General features: G+C 45.6%; 1 protein-coding gene across 2 annotated transcripts in view; it reads left to right on the top strand.

The window, feature by feature from the left end:
• The window catches only part of KCNK10 (potassium two pore domain channel subfamily K member 10), a 133,590-nt gene that overhangs the window by 52,075 nt on the left and 56,971 nt on the right, over positions 1-24,544 (top strand). For both annotated transcript variants that reach the window (XM_038545496.1, XM_038545495.1), the window contains exon 2: positions 8,873-9,207. In XM_038545496.1, coding sequence (XP_038401424.1) covers positions 8,873-9,207 — 335 coding nt within the window. The remainder of the gene's footprint in view (positions 1-8,872; positions 9,208-24,544) is intronic.

Below are 24,544 nucleotides of genomic sequence, written 5' to 3'. Positions count from 1 at the left end.
CCCAAGGTGGGAAAAATGTGAAGTCATTTATACTGCAGAGCTCCCAGGGCCTCAGGGGACAGGAGGGCTTCAGCCGGCATCACACTCCTCCTTGGTTTCCTGCCCTTCCCCTCCCTGCTTCCCCACTCCCTGTGGGCTTCTCCTGGGAGTGCTTCCTAAATAAATTGTTTGCAAACCAGTCTTTATCCTGGGATCTGCTTCTAGGGAACCCGGACTCAGTCACTGGCCAAGGTGGATTGGAGATGATGGTAATAGTGATGAAGTCAAGGAAATGGGAGGTCTGGGTATTGGATGGATTGTCTGTGGAATAATTGAACTAACTCAGGTGAAAGCAGGACCTGGATGGCAGCTTTAGGGCATCAAGGAGAGAAGTTAGTTCTACCACAGACAGCCATGGGAAGAGGAGGCAGTTGAGGAGCCAGAAGGTTTGGGTCTCAAAGGAACAGGAATTTGGGCACAAGAGCATGGAGTGTTATTTTTCTGGGACAATGTGGCCCTGACATGGTGGGCGAGGGAGATTGAACAACCTCTACCTGAATGCCACATTCAAAGGACAGTGTCCTCACGGGAAACCTGGGTGGCACCGAAGAAGGTGGAGGAAGCCTCCCTGGAGATGCTGAGAAAGTCGGGGAGGTCTTCAGCATGGTGGACCTGAAGTGTCTTTGGAAAGGTTTGGGATGGGAGGGAAGGTTGGATCAGAGCAGAGGAAGCAGAGAGTAGAAGAGGGATTAGAGCTACACTGAGGGGAATCAAAGCTACAGGGAAGCTTACATCCACTGGTTTCACTGACCTTGCACTTCTCAAAAGAACTGGTCCCATGAGCTTCCTGGTGGATGGTGGCTTGACAGCCTGGACACTGAGTGTGGACTTTGCTACTACTCCTGCCACATAGTTGGCATGTATTTGTTGAATAAGTGAATAAATGGCACATCAAGCTTCTAAATGCCCTTCCCTTTTCATCACTGTAACACATTAGTGTCCTGATCACCTTGGTATTTTATGCTGTGATAAATAAGGAAATAAGGAATTTATCAAAGTCCCTGTAGCTACTTCTGTCACCATCATTGGGTGGGATGCAGTGAACAGATTTCCTCAGGTCAGAGGGTTAGGCAGTGCATTGGGTTATGGACTTAAGCCATAGGATCTTTCCCCTGAAAGGGTTAACATGTATTTTTCAGTTTTGTTTTCTACTGTGGATCTGTAAAAAAAGAAATTGGTTCGATTGGTAAAACCGCTTCTGATCTATGTACTTGAGATAGCCGATACCCAAGGGAGTTTGCTGGGGTCAGAGGGCAGCATGTGGAGGGTGAGGCAGGGCTGAGGAAGTAAGATGGAGCCTGAGCCCGTGGGACATTGGAGGCTGTGTAAACCAGCCATGGGAGTGATTGTGGGGTTTTAAGCAGGAGCAGGATTAGAATTTAATTTAATTTATTTTTAAAGAGATTTTGTTTATTTATGAGAGGCACAGAGACCGAGGCAGAGACATAGGCAGAGGGAGAAGCAGGTTCCCTGCAAGGAGTCCGATGTGGGACTTGATCCTAGGACCCCAGGATCATGCCCTGAGCTGAAGGCAGATGCCCAACTGCTAAGCCACCCAGGCGTCCCCAGGATTGGAATTTTAGAAGGATCCATGGCTTCAGTCTGCTTGGGAAGGGTCCCCTTTGTGGAGCCCAGTGAGGAGAGGTAACTGCTTTTGACAGAACACCTGGGAACAGCAAACCTCTGTCTGGAAGGAAGGGGCTCTGACAATGGAATTTAAAACACTTGGCCCCAGGGTAAAGGAGATGTTTTGGGGACTGCAACTGCTTATATTATTTATAATTTGAAAGGTAGGGTGAAAATTCCTTTTTAAGTGCTCTACTTAATTTAAATAATGGAGGAAAAAACTTAGAGCAAGAGACAAAATATGTTATTCACAAAGCATTTTGGAACTAGACAAGGGGACCCCAGCTGTGGCTGTGTGCCTTTCGGCCTTGACCATAGAGTCACTCCACCAGCACGGTGATGTGTGGGGCCTGTTGGGGGATACACTAGGTAGGGAGCCCCAGATCTTGAAACAGGAGCAGGGCAGTGGGAAAGGCCGGGGCTGTTCCCACTGGCTCAGCATGGACGAGGAGGAGCCGTGGCCCTGGGCTCTTTCTTGTCTTCTTCAGGAGTTGAACGAATCACAAAGAGCTCTCCTTAGACTGTTTACTGTCTGAGAACCTTAACAGCTGGACTCTGGATGTCTGTCTGTGGAGGAAAATACTGTACCACTGGGAGTGCTTATACTACCAGATTCAGTGAATTCTGAAAATATTCTGTTGGGCAAGTGTGTGAAATTGATATCAGAAGTGCTGGTAAATATATGGATGGATGCAGGAATGAATTCAGGAAGGAAGCAAATTACAAGCAAGAGCAACTCAGTTGTAGGCTGTGTGCTAAGCTCCGCACTGAGGCATGAAGGGATCATAGAGGCAGGACATCTGATTATACTGGGGGAGGGTGGGCAGGCAGGGAGGACTTCCTGGAAGTGGTGACACACAAAATGAGCTTTGCAGTAGGAGGTGTTATTTTTGGCCAGATAAAGAGTGGGAAGAAGAAAGGTATCTGGGAAGCAAGAGGGCCCAGAGGGTGACATCAGCAGGGGGCTAAGCATGCAAGGGTCAGGGTGCTGCTGGGTTTGGCTGGGTCAAAGGTTGTGTATGGGGGCGTGGCAGCAGGAGAGCTGGGAGACAGGCAGGTGCGGGTCCTGGAAGGAGCCTGCGCTTGACTGAATCGCCTGTGGTGGCTTCAGAGGAGCTGAAGTACGAGGTAGATGTGCTCGGAGTCACACCTGGGAGAGCGCCACCTGGCTGCGATGTGGAGGATGGATTCCAGGGGACAGGACTGGGGGCTTTGGAAGCCATTCTGGTAAAAGAAGACAAGAGTCTGCCCTAAAGAAAGAGGCCAGGACAGATGTGAGTCAAGGTGGCAGCATGTCCTCAGCTCCTCCCTCCTCCCCTTTCAGCCTTGGTTTCCTCCTGTCTTGACTCTCTGTCTGTGAAGGTTCGCAGACATTGCCCAATGCCTTGGTCTCTTCCATTTGGTTCCAAAGCCTGGCGTTTTAAGAGACGAGGAGAGAGAAAAATCACTGAATCCAAAGGGAGAGCCTTTCCTGTGGTGGCGTTCTGGGGACGTGCATGGCTTGCTCATTTAGTGTGTGTCACCTGAGCGTCACTGCATTCTTACTAGGATGAGCTTGGCCACCTTTAAGGTACGGCCATCAGATGGAAGCTGGAAGAACAAGGTTCAGCTGGTGGGATATGTGGAAGCATACTCTCTACTCTTCCTGGAGGATGGTCATGGTGAAACCAGCTGCTGTGACTGCTGCAGGCAGGTGAGGGTCCCCCACACCCACCCTCTGCACTTGCCTGGAGTCTGTCTACATCCAGGAAGCTTTTTGGGGATGCCAGGCTCAGTGTGCACCTGGAGCTCTCTGGAAGCTCTGAGCTGCCGCTGCAGGTGGCCCTGGCCTGATTCCAGGCCTGGGAAGGCTGAGGGTTGGGGGGTGGGGATGGAGGGCAGGACTTCTCTGCTTCTTGCCAGTGTGTTGCAATCAGTTGTACTTTGCCTGGGTTGATAGGCAGAGTCACGTTGCTGTGTGACAGTGGCCCCTCTGAGATGGCCGCATTTCAGGTTTCCAAGAAACCCTGAATCCTGTGAGTGTCATTTGTTTCCAGTGGCAGGGAAGAGTGGAGGCACTTGGGGTTAGGTGTCTGAAGATGAATCCAAGGATGCCACTGCTTGCCATAGGCTGGTCAGCATCACCTCCCCAGACTTAGTGCTTCACTTGGATAGATTATGACACCTGCTCTGCACAGAAGTTTTTGTGACCATAAACTAGGCTTATGAGTGTGTGAGATCCTTGTCAACTCTCCCACTGACTTTGAAGGCAGGGATGTATCTTATTCATTTCCGGATCCCCAGCACCAAGCATGGTGCCCAGTTGACTCAAATGTTTATTGACTGGTTGTAAGAATGGGCAATGCAGTAAGTACAAGGAAGTGGGGGAAGCCTGACAACTTCAAACTGCTATGAACTCGTTTGACCAAGAAGCAGCAGATTTCTGAGCATGCTCCCATATCTCCCCATGTTTAGATAAAAGTGGAATCAGTGAACGTTTGTGAGGAAACATTATATTTACTTTTAAAATATTTTATTTATTTATTAATGAGAGACACACACAGAGAGGCAGAGACATAGGCAGAGGGACAGTCAGGCTCCCTAAAGGGAGCCTGATATGGGACTCCATCCCAGGACCCCGGGATCAGACCCTGAGCCAAAGGCAGATGCTTAACCACTGAGCCAACGCAGGTGCCCTGAGGGAACATTTTAAAACGAAAATTTGCTGAAGGGGTATTGCCCTTCCAGCCTTTCTCTTCTCATTGATTCTTGGCAATGCTTTTGGAGTTGTGAAGAATGATAGGTCATTACTTTCTGTACCCCATCCATTATTGATACATTTCAGATAAAAGGGCCCTTTCCACCAAGGGGATTTCTTTGCATCCTATTTTTCTGTTCCTATGCTCCAGAAGAGAATGGACTTTGAAGTCAGATTACTCTCATTTTAATCCTGGTTCCCCCACTTTCTGCCCCCTTGACCTCAGTTTAGTCATGAAATCTCTCTGGCTCTCAGTTTCTTTATCTGCAAAGAGAGATATGTGGCGGCCATGAGCATGCATGTGCCTTGCAGCCCTCCAATGGAGTCCTTATGGTCCACCTTCCGCAGATGAGGAAACAGAGAAATGAAGTGATGGTTTCCAGGTCAACCAGACACTCATGGATTTGGGACTGAAACTCCGGTGTTTGCTCCTGGTACTTTGGAAACTCAGGATCAGTGGATTCTCTTCAGACTCTGCTCCCAGGGACAGCCTCTTAGCAAACTGGCATCAGGAAGTGATCTGCGAAAGACCTTTGTCAGGCCCAATTCTGCTCGGCCTCAGGGATGCTAGAAGCCTTGGAAACATCCAAGATGCAAGTCAGTGAAGGAGACCTGGGTCCAGCTGACCTCCAAGTACAAGGCTGTCATCAGGCTTCCTCCTACTGTCTGGCACCTGACCCTGTGGAGGATGTTCCCTGAGTAGAATGTCAAACCCCCAAGGCTGGGAGGGGCCCTGACTTATCCCCACCACAGCACAGCAAGCACCTCATGCTGACTTGGCTAAATGCTTGTTACTGAGGGTGGTGGTGATTCTGATGAGGCTTTTGTTTATAGTCTGAAGGAGTTAACAACAACAGAAAACAAACATTTGATCTATGCCAGGCACTGTGCCAAGAAATGGAGATCCAACAATCAAAAGACAAGCTTTCAGACTCCAAGGAATTTATAAGCTGTGGGGGAGACAGGCCTGCCGAGCCTGCCTGGAGAGTCCAGGATGGCTTCCCAGAGGAGGCAGCTTTGAGCTGAGATGGAGGAGATTGGGTGTTTCCCAGGAGGTGAAGGTGGGGCAGAGGCTGCTGGCCAAAGGAACACCCATGAAGGTGTGGAGGAGGGAACAGAGCACTGCTGTGTTGGAGCATCTGCTGTTGAGTGCTGGTGGACTGCCAAGCTCTTTCCACCGAACACCACTCAATCACACTGTATGTGTGGATTGGAGGTGCCAATATCTCTTCCTTTTATTCTCCATTCATTGAATCAGTGTATTATGAGCCAGGCACTGTATAGGACACTGGGGTACAAAGGTGAGGGGATAGACTCAGGGCCTACCCTCCTGAAGCTCTAGGTCAAATGACAAGTAAACAGGCTCTATTAACAGCACAGCGCAGTGAGTGTGGGCCAAGAGAGAGCTAGTCTAGTGGGCATGTATGAGGTTCCTGTTGCTGCTGTAAATAATTGCCACAATCTTAGTGGCTTAAAGCAATACCTATTTATTATCTTGTGGTACTAGAGGTCAGAAGTTCAAAAATGTCCCATTGGACCAAAATTAAGGTGTAGGCAGGGCTGGATCCTTCTGGAGCCTCTAGAGGAGAGTCTGTTCCCTGCCTTTTCCAGCTTCTAGGAGCTGATTCCATCCTGTGGCTTGTGACCTCTGCTCCCTTCCTTACGTCTTTCTCTAACCTTCCTGCTTCCCTCTTTTAAGGACATTTGTGATTACATTGGACCCACCCAGATAACCTAGGAGAATTCTCTATCTCCAGATCCTTAACTTAATCACATTTGCAAAGTTCCTTTTGTGAATTGATGTCAGGTAGCACAGGCATAGGGCCCCGGGATTGAGGACATGAACATCTCTGGGGGCCATTATTCTGGCAACCCCAGAGGGAGCAGGGGAAAAGGGGAGGAGGTGCTTCCAGAAGTGTTTTTTAACACCAGATTTGTCAAAGGTGGGTGAGAGTGGAGGCGGGGAGGTCATGTAGGAGGCTGCTGGGTTGGTCCAGGTAAGCTGTGATGATGGCACTGAGGAGGTTGGTGGTCCTGGGAATGGTGAGAGGCACAAGGGACTGAGAAATACAGCAAGGAGGGTGAGTGAGTGGGAGGTGTGGGAGCAAGGTTGAAAGAAAGCTGCCCTACACCAGATGCACTTCAGTATCAACCAGGGCTGTAGGAACCTGCAAGTAGTGGTTTGGGGGCAGGATTAACAAGAACATGATGCCCAAGGTGCTTATTCTGATTCTGAAATCTTTCAGTGAGACATTCCAGATGGTTTGGTGTTCAGTGACTCAGGAGGAAACGTAGCATTTAATGACTTTATTTGCTAGAAAAATGTATAATAAAAGGCTGATGTTCTGCTTGGTTTTCAAAGAGAAAAGTTGATTTTGAGGCGCTAGGAGGAAAGGCAGATGTTTATAGACCTAGATTCCTTGAGGTGACCACCCTTCTGGCCAAGGGGTCATCAGGGTCATTGGTGCTTTGAACAGAGAGCGAGTGACATTCCCCTGCTTTTATTCTTCTTGAGTTTCCCAAAGCAGGGACCGAGCAATCTGCTCTGTAATCATTTGCTCCACTTAGGTAATTACCTAATACCATCTCCTAATACCTTATTTGCACAATGGCCAGGCTGCACTGTGACAGAGGCCATAATACACATTAGTATAATAAAGGCAGAGCAAAACTGAAGTTCAGTGCTGTTCACTGCTGCACGGGACAGATTTCCGAAATGCACGATAGCAGAATGTGCACAACACGACCCTGCTCTCCCTGCCATTCTGGAAAAGCCTCCAGTTTCACATATTTATTTCCAAGGTAATGCAACTGCCCTTATAGAGACCAGGGACCCTTGAGAGTTCAATGTGTTCTCAAGATGAGGTGAGGTTTCTTTTCCAATGGCTTCTTATTGGAGGAAAATAGAAGAAAAACTCTATCACTAATAGATCAGGAGTGATTACATCTAAGTCATTGCATTTTTTATTGAGAAATGCACTTAGAACCTATTTTATTATTATTTTTTCAGGGAACTGAGTTACTTGGCATAAAACATCACTCGTTGTTTCCTTCCCTCAATCCAGTTACCTGCTTTCTGTTTTTCACTTTGGTAGCCTGCTGAGACCCAAACTCTCTTTGCCGTGTTTGATTTTTGACCCGTCTGCCTGATAGCAAGTTCACCTTTCTTTCTCTTTGTTTTGTGACTACAACCTGGGATAAAAGGGACTTTGAAACCTGCTAGATGTTCATCTCTTGTCCACTCTGGGTATTCTGTGGTCCTCAGTACGTGGACCAGGTAGCTGGGCATCCGGCTCCTATTTATTTCCTCTCCAAGTTGAACAACATGTCTGTTTTTCAAATATGATGGTTTGTCCTGTGACTTACACATTGTTTCACCGAGGAGGCTGAGAGAAGGGATGAATTGTAGATCACAGAGGACCTGGCTTTCTAAATTGGTCCCTTGTGGAAAAGTATAAGAATTTCAAACTCAGTTAATACTACTCTTAAAAAAACCACCAACAACCAAAAAACAACAAACCCAGAACTCCTGTTGCTCTTTTTTAAAGAACTGAAACAGGTACCTAGCAACTGGTCAGATTCCCTCACTGCCAGTTTTGAATCCTCATGTTTGAAAGCTGGCTTGAGAAAGACATCTGTGCTTTCTTTTTTTTCTTTTTATATTAAACATTTTTTTTTACATTTGTTTTTATTTTTTATTTTTTTTTTACATTTGTTTTTATTTAAGTTCGATTTGCCAACATATAGCATAACACCCAGTGACAACTGGGCACCCAGTGAGCACATCCCATCAAGTGCCCGTCACCCAGTTACTCCATCTCTCCACCCGCCTCCTCTTCTGCAACCTTTTGTTTGTTTCCCAGAGTTAGGAGTCTCTCATAGTTTGTCTCCCTCTCTAATTTTTCCCATCAGTTCCCCTCCTTTCCCTTATAATCCCTTTCACTATTTCTTATATTCCCCATATGAGTGAGACCATATGATGATGCCCTTCTCTGGTTGACTTACTTCACTCAGCATAATACCCTCCAGTTCCATCCGCGTTGAGGCAAATGGTGGGTATTTGTCGTTTCTAATGGCTGAGTAATATCCCATTGTATATATAGACCACAGCTTCTTTATCCATTCATCTTTCGATGGACACCGAGGCTCCTTCCACAGTTTGGCTATTGTGGCCATTGCTGCTATCAACATCGGGGCGCAGGTGTCCCGGTGCTTCACTGCATCTGCATCTTTGGGGTAAATCCCCAGCAGTGCAATTGCTGGGTCGTAGGGTAGCTCTATCTTTAACTCTTTGAGGAACCTCCACACTGTTTTCCACTTTTTTACATTTAAATTCAATTTGTCAACATATAGTATAACATCCAGTGCTCATCCCATCAAGCTGTGCTTTGTTTCTGGCATGTTCTGTGTCTCATGTTTATCAACAAACTCTCTCTCCCCCTGTCCCCCCCCACCCCGCCCTGTTCTCAGTGGCCGTTCCGACAGCAGCGCCCCCCGTGTGCCAGCCCAAGGGGGCCGCTAACGGGCACCACGCGACCCCGCGCCTCTCCATCTCCTCCCGAGCCACGGTGGTAGCCAGGATGGAAGGCGCCCCCCAGGGGGGCCTGCAGACCGTCATGAAGTGGAAGACAGTCGTCGCCATCTTTGTGGTCGTCGTGGTCTACCTCGTCACGGGCGGTCTGGTGTTCCGGGCCTTGGAGCAGCCCTTCGAGAGCAGCCAGAAGAACACCATCGCCTTGGAGAAGGCGGAATTCCTGCGGGATCACATCTGCGTGAGCCCCCAGGAGCTGGAGACGCTGATCCAGGTGAGCAGGGAGCGCGCCAGCCACAGGACAGCCTGCGGGGACGAGGGCCACCTCGGCTTTTGTCCTTGGAGCTCACCGAGTTGTTGCCTCTGGTTGAGGTGCTCCTGCCGGTCGGGGAGGTCCCCTCCGGGGAGGTGACACGTGGGCTGGGACCTCCAAGAAGCCAGAGAGTGAGGCCTGTGGGGGAAGAGGGCCCCTGCGTGCAACAGCCTCGATGCTGGGAGGTTGGGATTTGCAGCACCTGCTTTTTGGGTGAGGGGGCTGGAGGCGGGTGCTGATTAACCTCCTGATTCTAAAGTCTGCGAGACCCTGGGCCAAGAGGGTTGTCCTAGAAGCCAGAGAAAGAAATGTTAAAGAAGCAGGGGTGTTTTTACCTGGGAGGCTGTTGGTGACGTGGCAGAGATATTTTGGTGGATTTACGGGGCTGCAATAATAAGGCTGGCCGTAATAGTAATAATCAGGATTGCTGTTTTTGAACACTTATTTGTATCAGGCGCTGTGCGGGGGTCCTTGCAGACCTTGGATGTTAAAGATAAAATATCCGTAAAAATATGGAGGTAGAGAAGGGCTACCACCCAGGGAAGCCAGGCAATGAAAGCAGGGGTGGGGGTGACCCAGGCAGGGGTGAACTGTGGCTGGGAGCGCCATGGGAGATGGCCCTCAGGTGGTGTGATGGGTGCAAATGAAACAGGAAGCTTCAGAAGACTGTGAAGCCCAGGGTGCCAAGTCCCAGAGGAGGAAGGGAAGTGGTTGAGGGCCCAGTTGGGGGCCTTCATCGTGCAGGGGAGGGAGGGTGGCTGCCTCGGAGCATCCTGCACATGCTCCTGAACCAGGAAGGGTAGGTCCTTTTGGAATGCGGTGACATTTATGAAGGTAAAGGAGAGTCACATCTTTCTAGGACTTCATAAGGCAGAGGGATGGAGAAGGTGGCTCCCATGACTTCGTCTGCTCTGGGGTCATCTGCATTAAATTCTAATGGCTACTACAGTCCAGGCTATTGCAGGGTTTGCAAGACTGGCCTGGCTATTTCTTTTTCTTTCTTTCTTTCTTTCCTTCTTTCTTTCTTTCTTTCTTTCTTTCTTTCTTTCTTTCTTTCTTTCTTTCTTTCTTTCTTTCTTTCTTTCTTTCCTTTCTTCCTTTCCTTTCCTTTCCTTTCCTTTCCTTTCCTTTCCTTTCCTTTCCTTTCCTTTCCTTTCCTTTCCTTTCCTTTCCTTTCCTTTCCTTTCCTTTCCTTTTTTGGTATATTTTTTATTGGAGTTCAATTTACCAACATACAGCATAACACCCAGTGCTCATCCCATCAAGTGCCCCCCTCAGTGCCCGTCACCCAATCACCCCATCCCCTGCCCACCTCCCTTTCCACTACCCCTTGTTTGCTTCCCAGAGTTAGGAGTCTCTCATGTTCTGTTTCCCTCACTGATATTTTCACTCATTTTCTCTCCTTTCCCTTTATTCCCTATCACTAATTTTTATATTCCCCAAATGAATGAGGCCATATAATGATTGTCCTTCTCCGATTGACTTACTTCACTCAGCATAATACCCTCCAGTTCCATCCACGTCGAAGCAAATGGATATTTGTCCTTTCTGATAGCTGAGGAATATTTCATTGTATATATATTGTGTGTTTCTTTCTAACGGCATTGATAAGGTAGGGGAATTCTGGGGCTCCTTATGATCTGGAACCTTCATAACAATAGTAGTCCTTTAAAGAAATTGTAATCATCTGACTTGACTCTTACATACGTAGAAATACACATTCTCCCTCCCAGGAATAAATATGACTTTATATCAGTGTTTCTGTAATTTTTACTAAAAAAGAAAACTTAAATATGTGAAAATCTAAGGGTGGTGTTTCACATTATCCTTTGTTGGATAGCTTTGTCTTTTTTTTTTTTCTTCTCCTTTTATGAGAAAATGTGATAAAATTCGTGGTGATGGGAGTGGTGTACTAATCTGTGCCAGATTTAAGGCACTAATCTATGCCTAGAATGTCATAGAAAAGTGGGGGAAACAATTCTGGAGTAAGTTTAAACGAGAACAGAATTATACATGTGGTGGTGGTACGTGGTGAGATACTTTCTATTTAGTTGCAATACATGTAATAACGTAAAAAGTGGTCTGAAGTGAATCTAGATTCATGGTTGCATTTATTTTCCTTCCTTAGACAGTGAGATCTTGAGGAAAAACATTCACATCATATCATCTTTGCATTGCTTTGCATCTAATTATTGCCCGATGGAGAAATCCTTTTGGATTGAGATATCAAACGAAATCTATAACACTGATGATGCCACTGGATATCTGAGATTCTCCATGCACTGGTTTATTTATTTCTGTATTGCCCATTCTTTGGCTCTCTTCTTCATGAAAGAGCTCTGAGGCCAGAATGGATGGGATGGGGGCATGTAATGATTCTAATTCTGGTGTTGCCATTAAAACTCCTCCCCTGCTTTGGCCCCAAAAGTTTTCTCTGTGAAACGAAGGGTGTGTGTGTGTGTGTGTGTGTGTTTGTGTGTGTGTGTGTGTGCATATGCACACGAAGACACACATATCCTTAAGATCATTTTTGTAATAATTTAAAAAAGCTATCCTTTATGAGACACCTGTTGAAATCCAGATACCTTACCCTCATTATCTCATGGAATTGTGTCAACAACCCTTCAAGTTGGCACAATTAGGCCCATTTTATAGGTGAGGAAGCTGATTCTAAAGTAGGTGGAGTACCTCTCCAACCCTCAAAGTAGCCAAGCTAGGATTCAAAGTGAGATCTGTCTGACCTGGCCCTTCCTCTCAATGAGTCTACAAGGTCTTTCAGTAGGTATTGCTTTATCATAACCTCAGCTCTCTCTTAAATGTTTGCTTTGTGTTTAACACTTTCCAGAATTTTAAGAGAGTCAAGAAACATCAGTTCCCTGCTTCATAACAGAAAGCATGTCCCTATGTCTTCTCCCTGCACCCATTGGGTGTGAATCCTGGGCTTGGGATATTTAAGATCTCCAGCCATTGTAATGTAAGGATCTATACATGTGTTTATCTATGGTCTTTTTCACAACACGGGTTAAGCAGATTTAAATACTGAATCTGTGTTCATCAAGAACCAATTAGTTATGGTTTGCCCTTCTGTTCACTGATTCCTTCATAGGATGAAAAGGCCCACCCTTCCGGACCAGGGGAGCATTCTCTGACTTCATGTGTCTGAGCAGCACTGTATATAGTGCTCATAAGAAACACCCTTTTTTGGAAGAGTTTTCAGCGTGGTATGTTCCAAGCTGGAAAAATAGTATCATTGTACCTCACCAAAGTCTGAAAGGAGAGACTGACAGGTTGAAGATGATATCAATGGTATTTATCTGGTAATGTCAGGACCCTTGGCTGGATTGAGTAAATCCCTCATAACGTAAGCTGGAAGGTGTAATTCATGTTATTAATAACAAGAACAGAGTGCCCAGAACAGCTTAACTCCCATAAAATGTATGGATAGCTTGAAAGAGCCATAGCTGGGGAAGGAGTTTCAAAAGAATTAAACCACTTTTATGGGGATGCTGTGGGACTTGGGAGAAGACCAATGGGTCACCGTCCCTGATTCAACTGTTGTTATGCAGGGAACTTTCTCATTAATGAATTCATTCATACATTCTTCAAGTTGCTATTGAGCTGTTGTATCAGGTTGTATCAGGTCACATGTGAGGTGCTGGGGATAGAAAAGAGGAGAATAAAACAGACCATGAGCAAGTTCCTAACCTCTCTCTGATCCAGTTTTGTTATCAATAAAATGCGCCTAAAATCCCTCACCCTTGGGGTGTTGAGAGGATTAAATTCTATAATTCATGAGAAGGGCTTTGAACGATGTTTGGCACGTGGTGAGTGCTAAAAAAAAAAAAAAGATCATTCCCTCTGTCGTTAATGTTTATAGTATTATTCTAACAGCTTAGAGTTTCAGGCAGTGGTTCTTTTATTTTTAAGTTTTAATTTTAATTCCAGTTAGTTAACATCCAGTGTTATATTAGTGTACAATATAGTGATTCAACAGTTCCCTACATCCCCTGGTTTGAGCAGTGGTTCTTTTTTTCCAAGCAGTGGTTCTTAATGGGGAGGAGGTTTGCCCACCGCCCCCCGGGGGGAGCATCTGACAACATCTGGAGACATTTTCAATTGTCATGACTTGAGGAGGTGCTATAGTGGAATCTGGTGAGTAGAGACCAGAGATGCTGCTAAACATCCTGCAAGGCACAGGACATCCCCCAGTACAGCAGAGAATTATCCAGTCAAATGTCACCACGGCTGAGATTGAGAAACCCCAGAAGCTATTTCCGCCCCCAGTTTTATGGTGAGATGATTGACATGCCTCACTGTATAGGTTTCCGGTGTACTGAAGAATGGTTCGAACATGTATTGTGAAGCAATTACTGCTGTGTTTGCTTGGCATCTAACTTCGAGTATAGATACAATAAAGGAAAAAAGCAAAAAGAGATAGAAAAATTTTTCCTTGTGGTGAGAACCCTCAAAATTCGCTCTCTTAACACCTTTCCTGTGTATCACACAGCTGGGTTAGCCAGAGTCATCATGCTGCACTTTACATCTCTAGTTTATGTATTTTATAACCTGAAGTTGGTCCTTTTTAAAATTTTTATTTATTTGTTTTAGAGAGAGAGAGAGAGGGTCAGAGAGAGCACATGAGTAAGGGGGAAGGGCAGAGGGAGAGGGATAAGCAGGCTCCATCCCAAGACCCTGAGATCATGACCTGAGCCCAAGATAGATGCTTAACCGACAGAGCCACCCAGGCAACCCTGAAGCTTCTACTTTTTGACTACCTTCCTCTTCCACCTCTACCTTTGGCCTCTGATCTCTTTTACTACAAATTTTTCATTTTTGTTTTTGTTTTTTTAGATTCCACATATAAGTGAGACCATACAGCATTTGTCTTTCTCTGTCTGACTTGTTTTACTTAGCCTGATGCCATCAAGGTCCATTCATGTTCCACTGTATATATGTGACAGCTTCTTCATCTACTCCTCTGTTGATGGACACTCAGGTCTTGCCTATTGTAAATAATGCTGCTATGAGCGTGAGGGTGTGTATATTTTTTTAAGTTAATGTTTTTGGTTTTTTTGGACATATTCCCAGAAGTGGAATTACTGGATCATATGGTAGTTATATTTTTAATTTTTTGAGGATCTTCCATACTGTTTTCTATAGTGGCTGCACCAGTTTGCATTCCCACCAAGAGTGCGAGAGGGTTCCCTTTTCTGCACATCCTCTCCAGCATTTGTTGTCTCCTGTCTTTTTGGTGATGATCAGAATGGAGCTATCTGAAATATGTGAAAAATGGGAGCCCTAATGAGGCAAACGGAGGTCAGGGAAGTTTCCATGGCTATTCATCTTCTTTTAGTCTCTACGACTGTTCTAGAAGGATAGTCTTTTGTGCCCATTTATAGATGAGGAAACTGAGGCAGCAGGCAGCAAAGTTACATGCTCAAAGTCACCTAGAAGATCCAGGATTTACTAAAATCCTAGAAGAACTAGGAGTTACTCCTGGGCAGTCTGGCCATGTATTGTAGGCTTTTAACCACCACACATTCAAACAGAAACACAGACCGTGGGAGGAGGTTCATGATACAGGCCGTGCATGCAGGGCATCCCAGTGGAGTGGGTGGCCTGTCGAGAGAGCTGCAGGTGATCAGTGTGGCTTGAGCTGAGAGGTATGGGGAGAGGTGCTAGATGAGGCTGGAGAGGCAAGTGGGCTGGATTTGGGAGCTGCCCCCCGAAACTTGCTTAGGAGTTGGGCTTTACGCCCCGAGAAGTGGGGAGTCATTGCAAAAGTTTACGCAACGCAGTGACATGATGAAAATTTTCTTTTGGAAAAAGAATTCTTTAGCAATGGGGACTTTGGGTTGGTGGAAGGAGAAATTGGAGGAAGGAAGAGCCACTAGAAGAACATCAGAGGTGAGAGATGCTGGGCACAGAGAAGGGGGCACATTTAAGAGAGTTCGACAAAGGAAAGTTGCAGATGACTCCTTTCCCTTCAGCAGGGATTTCTGGAGTGCTTGCTCAGTGCTCTGCACCCATTGCTTGTTCAAGCAGAGGCCCGGTGGGCAGCATTGCTGGAGATAGGCACCCAGGCTCTGCAGTTTCCCTTCCTATGTTAAATCTCTTTCCTGATTTCTGGCTGGGTGCCTTGGGAAATAGGAGAGTCACCCCAGGTCTCAGCTTCCCGCCTGTAAACAGGAGATGATGGTATTATTCATGTCCACCTGTTAGGGTGGTCTGCAGTTTAGTTACTTTTACTGTTGTGATTGCTATTATTCATTTGTTAGGGAAGGAAGAAAAAAGAAACCAGAAAGCTCCTACTAAAATATGTCCCTCCTCGAGGCCTACTGAGGGGAAAGAGAAGAAAGCTGCTAAATGCCCTTTGGGGTTTCAGTCCTAAATTTTCTAATTGACAAAATTTCTCAGTTTGCTTCTACTGTTAAAGCGTGAAGTCACCTTCACAGAAATTTCTGTGAATGCTGGCTCCGGCTGCTAACACCAGTGGGGCTGTGTCTTTATGGCTTGAGCCCGGGGAGGCAACATAGCAGTTTCCTATTCCATTTAGAGGGCTTACCATGGCCACCTAGGTCAGCATCTTTATCCCAAGCTTTGGTGGGGACGCTGATCTCTCCACAGATCTCTCTCTGTGCCAATCCCCCTCTCTTTCACTCACATTGTTGCTCATATAGTTTGGGAAACATTCCAGAAAACCTCAGAGACCCAGAAGCCTCAGGCAGCCCCCAAGGCGCAGGTCAGTGGAACAATAGGATGGCCATCAGGCCAAGGTGTAACTGAGTGAAAGGGCCTGTGTCCTCTGACTGAGGGCCTGGCTGCTGTTCATGCCCTGCTGAGGTGTGTGGATCTTCTAGTTTGATGCCCTGGGGCAAGCCACTTAACCAGAGCTGGGCCTCAGCAGTTCTACCCAGAGGGGACACATAAGAACCATCCATCTCTGCACTCTTGCCCCTGAGGCGACACGGGAGACTCTGCAGATGACTGTAACAGAGAGATTTCCTGCACAACTGTCTTAGTAATGAAAAATGGCTGCTGGTTTTTTGTTTTTGTTTTTGTTTTTTTGGTTGTTCACTTTCCTCTAGGCACTGTTCCAAGTGCTTCCATGTCTGAGCTCACTTAACCCTGGCAATAAGCTTACTACAGGTAGGTTCCATCTCTATCATTCCATTTTATGGATGAGAAAATAATTCTGAGAAGTACCTTGTGCGAGGTAAAAAACAATCAGTATATGGTTAAATGGGGATTTGAGCCTTGGGACGTCTGACTCTGAAGCCCATCGCTCTAACCATTGGGCTGTGCTTCTCACTTGCATAATTGCTGAGTTTCCCTTATAGCACATCTGGGCCTTTCCCGAAAGCTTTTACTCTGAGGAAAAGACTGGAGGGAGAAGGAAATATTTTTAAGGGTGTGTGGGCTGTCTGACCTGGTACGATAGCACTCGAAATGTGGATTGTTGTATTTTCAAGAAGGTGTCAACAAGAGGAAGGAGCATGGGTGTGAAAGTAGACTTGGTCCCTCACCCCACAGAACCTAAGGCTCCTCCTCCTAGGAAAGGATGGGACAGTCCCTCTCATTCAGAATATGGGGAGGAGGAAAGGGGATCGCCCACACAGAGCACCAGCAGAGTGCCTGACATCTACCTGGCGTGCAGGAAATAATATTTCCTTGAACTTGATTTGACAGCCACCCGATCTCAAGAACCTCTTTATCCTCACTGGGCTCTCTTGCCTCAATTGCTTATTTCCCTGTCCCTAGTACAATTGTCTTAGAAACTTCTGTTGTGGCTAGTCTTGGAGAAAGCAGTAACACGTTCATCTTCTGTAAACCTCAAAGAATAAAACCATGAGGTGGCTTCCCTCAATGATGAGGGGAGGAAACCATGCCTCAGCCTGGATGGATGATGATTTGTAGCAGTTTGTTTTTCAGGCTGTGAATGCTTAAATATTTTCAGACTTCGAAGTGTCTCCAGTGTAGCTTGTGGGATCACTTGGCTGTTTTCTCTCCAGGTAGTTGCCACATGGAAGGGCTGTAGTGTTGGATGAGGTGCCCACTAGGGGGGATATGGGAGTTTCCATTCTAAAGGCCTTGTACAATAAGGCCAGTACAACTGCAGGCAACAAGGATTCTTCTCTCATGGGAGGGCGACCCTGGGGGCAGCTGGTGTGGCACTCCTCAGAGTGAGCAGGCTACCTTGTGTCTGGAAAGTTGACTATTTTCCCCCGGCATACTTCTTTCAGACTTTGCTTTGGCGAGTTACTTCTCAGAACCCTCTTGACCTTAGCGTGGCCACTTTCTATTCATGTTAATCTCTTTATCTGAAGAAAACCTCAAGCTTTCATCTGCCTGGTGTGGGCCGGGTCTGGAATTTCCTAGAAGTATGAGCCTTTGTGTGTGTATGAGGGTCCCTTCTCATCCTGCTATGTCTCCTCTTCCTTGACTGATTCATGCCTTTTTATGTTGGTCAACAGGACCTCTGCTACTGGTTTTCATTTAATGATCTCTTGGGGATTTTTATTCTTTGCTAGCAAGTGATTAGAGTCTTAGATACTTTACTCAGTACTCTAGCATATGGATTCATTTCACTGGCTCTGCTCTTTGGGCCCGGCTCCACCATAATTTGGTGTGACATGATTTCATTTAAGATACGAGCAGCTGTATGGGAGGCTGTGTTGTGTCCTCGGTGTGGACCTTTAATGTTGTATGGTGACCAATACCGCTATTCTGCAGATAAGGGAGGGCCAGAGATCAGGAGCTTCCAAACTGTTTTCTCTAGAAGTAGGAGATGTTGGTTAATTTGCATGAGCCATGAACATTTTCCGAGGCCATGACATTTACCATTCCCTTCTACCACGCCCCAAATCCCTTACTCAATTACTCACTTAGTCACTCAATCATTCAACAAATTTACTGATTTCCTGCTGTGTGCCAACTTTAGTGCTAAGTCCTGGGGACATGATGGTGAATAAAAGGTGAACATATAGTCCCTGACCCTCTTGGAGTTTCTAGCTAGGATGACCAAACATCCCAGGTTTCATGGTTCTGGAATAATTGTTAATGGCAGCCCTTTCTCTCTCAAAATTGTTCTGATTTGAAAGATGAATTGTATGGTTACCCTACGGATAGGTAACCCTTGTGCATGTAATTGCACAAATCAGGATAAACAAAACCATGATGAATGCTGCAGAGAAGGAGCCAGGTGGTGCATCAGCAGGAGAATTGACATAGGGGGTCGGGGATTCTGGGTGGGGGAGCTGAGTGCCCAGGCCTATAGTGGAAGGACACCCAGGATGTCTGAGGACTTGAGAGAAGAGGATCATGTATGGCCAAAGGGGAGTTAGTAAGGGGAACCTGGTAGGCAATTAGCCAGGGAGCAGGTGGACAGGCCATGCAGGGCTTTATCCTGAGAGTGCTGGGAAGCTATGCTCCTTCAGGCAGCAGGGTAGTATGATCTGGTCAGTCAGCACATGGCCATTTTGGTCCCTTACATAAATCCAAAGGATGGCAAGAGTCAAGAGCTGGTTTTAAACCATTCATTCATTCAGTGATCACATTTATGGCGTGCGAACGATGGCACTCTGCTAAGTGTTGTGTTCTGGATTCCTGAACTGATTTACCTTCAGAGGGGGCCAGACTCAAGTCCTAGGGGAGGCCTTCGTGTACCCTCCATGGCAGGCAGTGCCCTGCTTGACCCCATAGCACTGACATGTGCCTCTACCCTTAGTAGACATTTTTTTTTAAAGATTTTATTTATTTATTCATGAGAGACACACACAGAGAGAGGCAGAGACACAGGCAGAGGGAGAAGCAGGCCCCACGCAGGGAGCCTGACGCGGGACCCGATCCCGGGTATCCAGGATCACACCCTGGGCCGAGGGTAGCAGTAAACCGCTGAGCCACCCGGGGTGCCCAATAGACACTATTTGAGTGAACATTATTTTTCTCATCTCTCTCTTTCCCACTTAGGTCTTCCAGATTGACTCTTTTATCCCATATATCCCTCGTGCCATATATCCCTTCTAAGCCATAGAAGATGCTTGAGTTTCGAGGACTGAATGAATAGGGTGTTTTAGATCTGTTTTGGAGACCAAGAGCCTTTTGTTTAAAACCTTTGCAGAAGCAAAGCAGAAAGTTATTTTGTTTCTGGGCAACAGAAGTTCTTTCTTTTCAGTCTGGTTGTCAAGGTACTTCTCTCAAATCAGCTTTCCGTCTAAATTTTTCTGCATGAGCAGATTCCCCTGGTGTTCTTAACCTCTGAAGCTTTACATATCTAGAAACACAATGATTGAAGGGAAGCATGGTACCCAAGGCACCGATTCAGCAGTCAGTGGAAATCCTTGCTGTGAGTCAGAGTGCAAAGCCAGCTAAGCCTTCTCCTTCCCAACCCTGAGCCATCCCTTCTTCCAAGCAGCCTTTTGTGCAAGAAGTTTAGGCCACAGCTGAGGCAGCAGGTGACCTCTGTTGAGTGCAGGGTTGGGTCTTTTGTGCCTAAGGACACAGGTCTGACAATGTGAAGTGACTCCTCCCCATTTTTACCCAGAAATCAGAGGCACTGCCCTCTCTCCAGCGAAGCAGTCATGCAGAAGATTGTTCAATGCATGCAAGATCGGGCCTGCAGCCCTTGGCCTGTCTCTACAGGCCCCCACTTCATTATTATTATTGTTTTTATCCCTGAGGCTGTGATTCCCTGACTGTTTAGTGAAGGTCTAAAGCTTTTGAGCCAGAAATTAAAGAGCTAATGGAAATTGGCATGCCTCTGGAAAAATGAAGTTGCAAATGAGGATTGTGTCCCCCACAAAAAACTCCCATAAAAATAAAACACAAAATCCAGAAATGAGCGGGGTATATGGTGTCCACATTTCTATACAAATGTACGTGTGTTTTGTTCTTATTTAAAATGAATAAAAAATCTTACTTAATGAAGTTTTGATGGTTGTCATGTGGCTTGTATGATAATTTTCCATATTTACAATAAAACATTTTCATTAACTGAATTCTTGTCTTGAAGCAGGTGCTGTGTTTGGCTCCAGTGATTAGAAAAAAATAACAAAAGACGCAAGATGCCCACTCCCTGTCCTCCAGAAGCTTCCAGGCTGGTATTAGTTTTATCACAAGCCAACACCTGCCTGGTGTTTACTGTGACCAGGCCCTGCCCTAAATACTTCATTATTTAATGTTTACAGTGATCCTTTGAGGCAGGGACAAGCAACCGAAGGGAGGAGTTAAATAACATGCCCAAGCTCAATGGAGAGGAATGGGGATAGCCACAGCTCATGGTCTTAAACAAGTGGCTTTCCTTGCTACCACTAGTTAATTCTTCGGTCGTGGTAATGTTCTAAACCTCAAATCATGGGGCGCCTGGATGGCTCAGTCATTTCGGTGACCAACTCTTGGTTTCAGCTCAGGTCATGATCTCAGGGTGGTGAGATCAAGCCCCACATCAGGCTCCATACTCAGTGGGGAGTCTGCTCCAGAATTCTCTCTCCCTCTGCCCTTCCCCTACCCCTATCCTCCACCCTTACTGGCGTGCACACATACTCTTTCTCGCTCATGCTGTCTCTCTCCCTCTCCCTCTCTCTCTCTCTCTCTCTCTCTCAAAGAAAGAAATAATCTTTAAAAAAAGACTTGATCTAAAAAATAAAAATCTATTATCACCTGGATATACACTAATGACTAATCTATCTAAATATTGTCATGTGGGATCAAGCCACATTCGAGGGGAGCCCTTTCACCTTCCAAATTGCGCCTTACAATATAGAATTAATTCTCTCTCTCTCTCTCTCTCTCTCTTTCTCTCTCTCTCTGACTACATAGAACAATGAAAAAAGAGAAATTTTAAACCATGAGGGAAGCATCAAGCCCATAAGGAATTGCCTCATCACAAGGGTTAACTGCATTATTCTGTGCACTGGCAAGTGCTCAGTAAGGATTCCTGTTCTTATTAATATTACTATATATGAAATGACAAGGTGCACCACTCAAAGCTTTACATACATTTTACATACATTACAAAATATCCCAACAAGGACACTGCAGGGAAAGGTTTCCTCACCTTATAGATGAAGACACCGAGACTCAGAGAATCTGAGTAATGTGCATAGGCTGAATGTTTGCTTCTTTATCCACAAGCTTTCTCTGTTGCAAGACTAAGTGCTGATGGGGGTTGTGCTCTCACCTCGGCACTGAAGCAGAGGCTTCTTGGAATCTGCCACAGAACTGCCTTGCCAGGGGTGGCTCCAGAATTCCTCTGATACACTCCTGCTATTGGAAATATTGGGATGTGGTCTCGCACTTGGATGTAAAATTACCCCTCCCCTGCTCTAAAATATTTATATGAGGAATGCTTCTGAAGCCGGAGAAATAAAAGGCAACTGTGGCCAACAAATTAATATCACACTTCCATTTCTTACCTGAAGCTCTTCTGCCATAGATGGGGAAGGAAGTGGGAGGACGTCCTGCCCTGTTGTTGGGGTTTTGAATCATTAGGGGTATTTGTGAGTTGTAATGAATGTGCTCTGCCAATTGTCTCTCTTGGCCTCACAGGGTTTGTGGCTTCCCTTTTGTCCATTAAGGGCTGAAAGTGTGCTCCCTTTTAATACATTTATGAAGTCACTTTTCATACCCACCCCTTCATCCTGCCTCAACCTCTTTGGCTAAATATTTACCTCGTAGACCCCCTTTGCTGACTGTGCCCTCTCGGGACTAAGAATGTGGTCAACACAGACCAGCCTTGGGTTCTCAGACGAGGCCATTTCCTTTTGTCTGTGTGGTATAAGCTATTAGTAGAGTGACCATATGCCCTGCATTCCACCTGTCTTGTGGTCCCAGCATGCTTATCACAGAGCCCCTCTTGACTCAGCAAGTGTCCTGGGTTTGACCATGGGTAAAATGATCACTCGGGCCATTAGTGTCCACGCGTATGGCTCTCATCGGCTGTGTTCATCAGCCAGTCTCAGACAAGCAGACTGATGATTGCTCTACCTTTGCTTGTTTTTCTTTTTGGTGCCATATAAGGCAACAGAGAAACAGATTATCTCACTGAGTACACAGATCATCAGAGAAAAGCCACAGACAGTTAGTGGTCCCCTGTGGGTCATCATTCATCCCACTGTAGTGCTAACACTTCTGGTGGTATCTTGCACCATCTGAAACAGTGATTTGGGCAGCTTGGCATTGCCTTATGGGATTATAGCACTGAGGAAAGCTGGTGGGGGGCCTCCAAGCCATATCTTTCCTTCCTCTCTTCCTATAGGCCTCAGACCCACCTCACTTTCAGAGTGGCTGCAGTTTCTCCATTATACCTTTCGGGTGGTCCTAACACCCCTACCCGGGGGTGGTGGTGGCAGGATGGGGGAGAGGGAGACAGACTCATTTTTATCTGTCCTCCAGTTTTACTGAGATATGATTGATATATGATATGTAAGCTTAAGGTGTATGATATATTGGTTTGGTACATTTATATATTGCAAGCTGATTACTATTATGGAGTTACATTATACCTTCATCATGTCACATAATTATAATTTCTTTTTCTTTTTTTTTTTTTGTGGTGAGTGTACTTAAGATCTGTTCTCTTAGCTGCTTTCAAGGGTGTAGTGCAGTATCACTAGCTGTGATCACAATGCTATACATTAGGTCCTCAGAACTTACTCATCTTATAAAGGAAAGTTTGTCCTCTTTGACCAACATCGCCCCATTTCTCTCACCCCCGGCCCCTGGTAGCTGCCATTCTTTTTTAGATTTTGCTTGCCATGTTCAAGTTAGCTCCCTACCTTCTTTTTTTTAAAAAAAAAAAAAAAAAAAAAGAACTGTTATATTTCTTTTTGTGGGGTTATTTTCTATTGTTTCTCTGCTTTTACAAAGAAGTAAATTGCATGGGCCTAAGTTTATTACTTTAGTTTGTTTATTTGTTTATTATTGATTTGAACATTCACTCATGGGTTGTTTCCTGGGTAGTTGGGTGAGTAATGGACGTTCCAACTGAGAGGCTGAAAAGGAAGTTCAAGGAGTGGAATTAAATGTTACAGTAATGCTCTCTTATCTAGAGTGTCTTTCCCCTGGAGCTTGAAGCTCTTACATCACATTCAGAATGATTTCTTTTTGGATCCTTCTAAGACCTCATATTGGTTGAACTTGTAAGTGAACATACAATACTCATCGGGTCTGAGATTGTGGCCTAACATCATGCTGCTGTTGGTTCTATCTGCTCCCTATAACTGATCTTTTAAGTGATGCAGTACACAGCTCAGATGCATCATTTCATTATCTATGTGCTCAGACATTTCTGATGGGCTGGCTTATCTTCACTTTCGCAGTCTGAACGCCAAGAAAAGACAAAACAACACATGAAAGCAAACACATTTAATTGTAAAATGTTTTACTTGAGCTCAATTAAGATCATTAGAAAATACTTTAAAAAATTAATAAAGTTGGAACTGTGAACTCAATCAGAAATATCCGTATTGAGTTAAAAATGATGTTATTAATTCAAGTGATAGTCTGTTTCTTTTTTTTTATAATAAATTTATTTTTTATTGGTGTTCAATTTACCAACATACAGAATAACACCCAGTGCTCATCCCGTCATATGCCCCCCTCAGTGCCCATCACTCATTCATCCCCACCCCCCGCCCTCCTCCCCTGATAGTCTGTTTCAACTGGATTTTCTCTCTGTGTGTATAGGCCAAGTTTGCCAGTTCATTTTAATTCTGGTGGTTTGCCCCAGATCTAGACAGAATAATCAAACCTGGTTCCTGGACTTGGGGATTGTCCAAACCCGAGGGCTTGGTGACTTGTTGGAGAGCTTTCTTTTTGCTTTAGGTTCCAATTCTCGTCCTGGCCCCACTATACCCTTAAGAGCCACAAAACCACTTCCTTGAGATATTTGCTCGTGTAGCCCACTCTACTGTAGATTTGGGAAAGTGATAGAGGGATTTACGTCACAGATACACATAAAGTTAAAGTTGGGTGCTGTGTGGACCTGCTCTTCAATTCCCCGGCTCTGCTATAGCTGAGTCCGAAGCTCCCATGTGTCAACGGACACTAGTTTCTCACTCTTTCCTCCTTGTCTTCTTGTTTTTCAGGGCTTTCACTCTTTATTCTGTTCCTTCCTTCTCAGGGTATAAAATCAGTCTCCATGTTTATTTACCTTTTAATTTAATTTTTAAAAAAGATTTTATTTATTTGTTTATTTGAGAGAGAGAGAGAGAGAGAGAAGAGAGAGTAAGTGAGCATGAGCAGAAGGAACGGGAGGCAGAGGGAGAGGGAGAAACAGATTCCTTGCTGAGCAAGGAGA

The sequence above is a fragment of the Canis lupus genome, chromosome 8, assembly GCF_011100685.1.
Source record: "Canis lupus familiaris isolate Mischka breed German Shepherd chromosome 8, alternate assembly UU_Cfam_GSD_1.0, whole genome shotgun sequence".
In the NCBI taxonomy this organism is placed as follows: domain Eukaryota; kingdom Metazoa; phylum Chordata; class Mammalia; order Carnivora; family Canidae; genus Canis; species Canis lupus.
The sequence above is the reverse complement of the archived record's forward strand: the minus strand, read 5'-3'. Positions and strand labels throughout refer to the sequence as shown.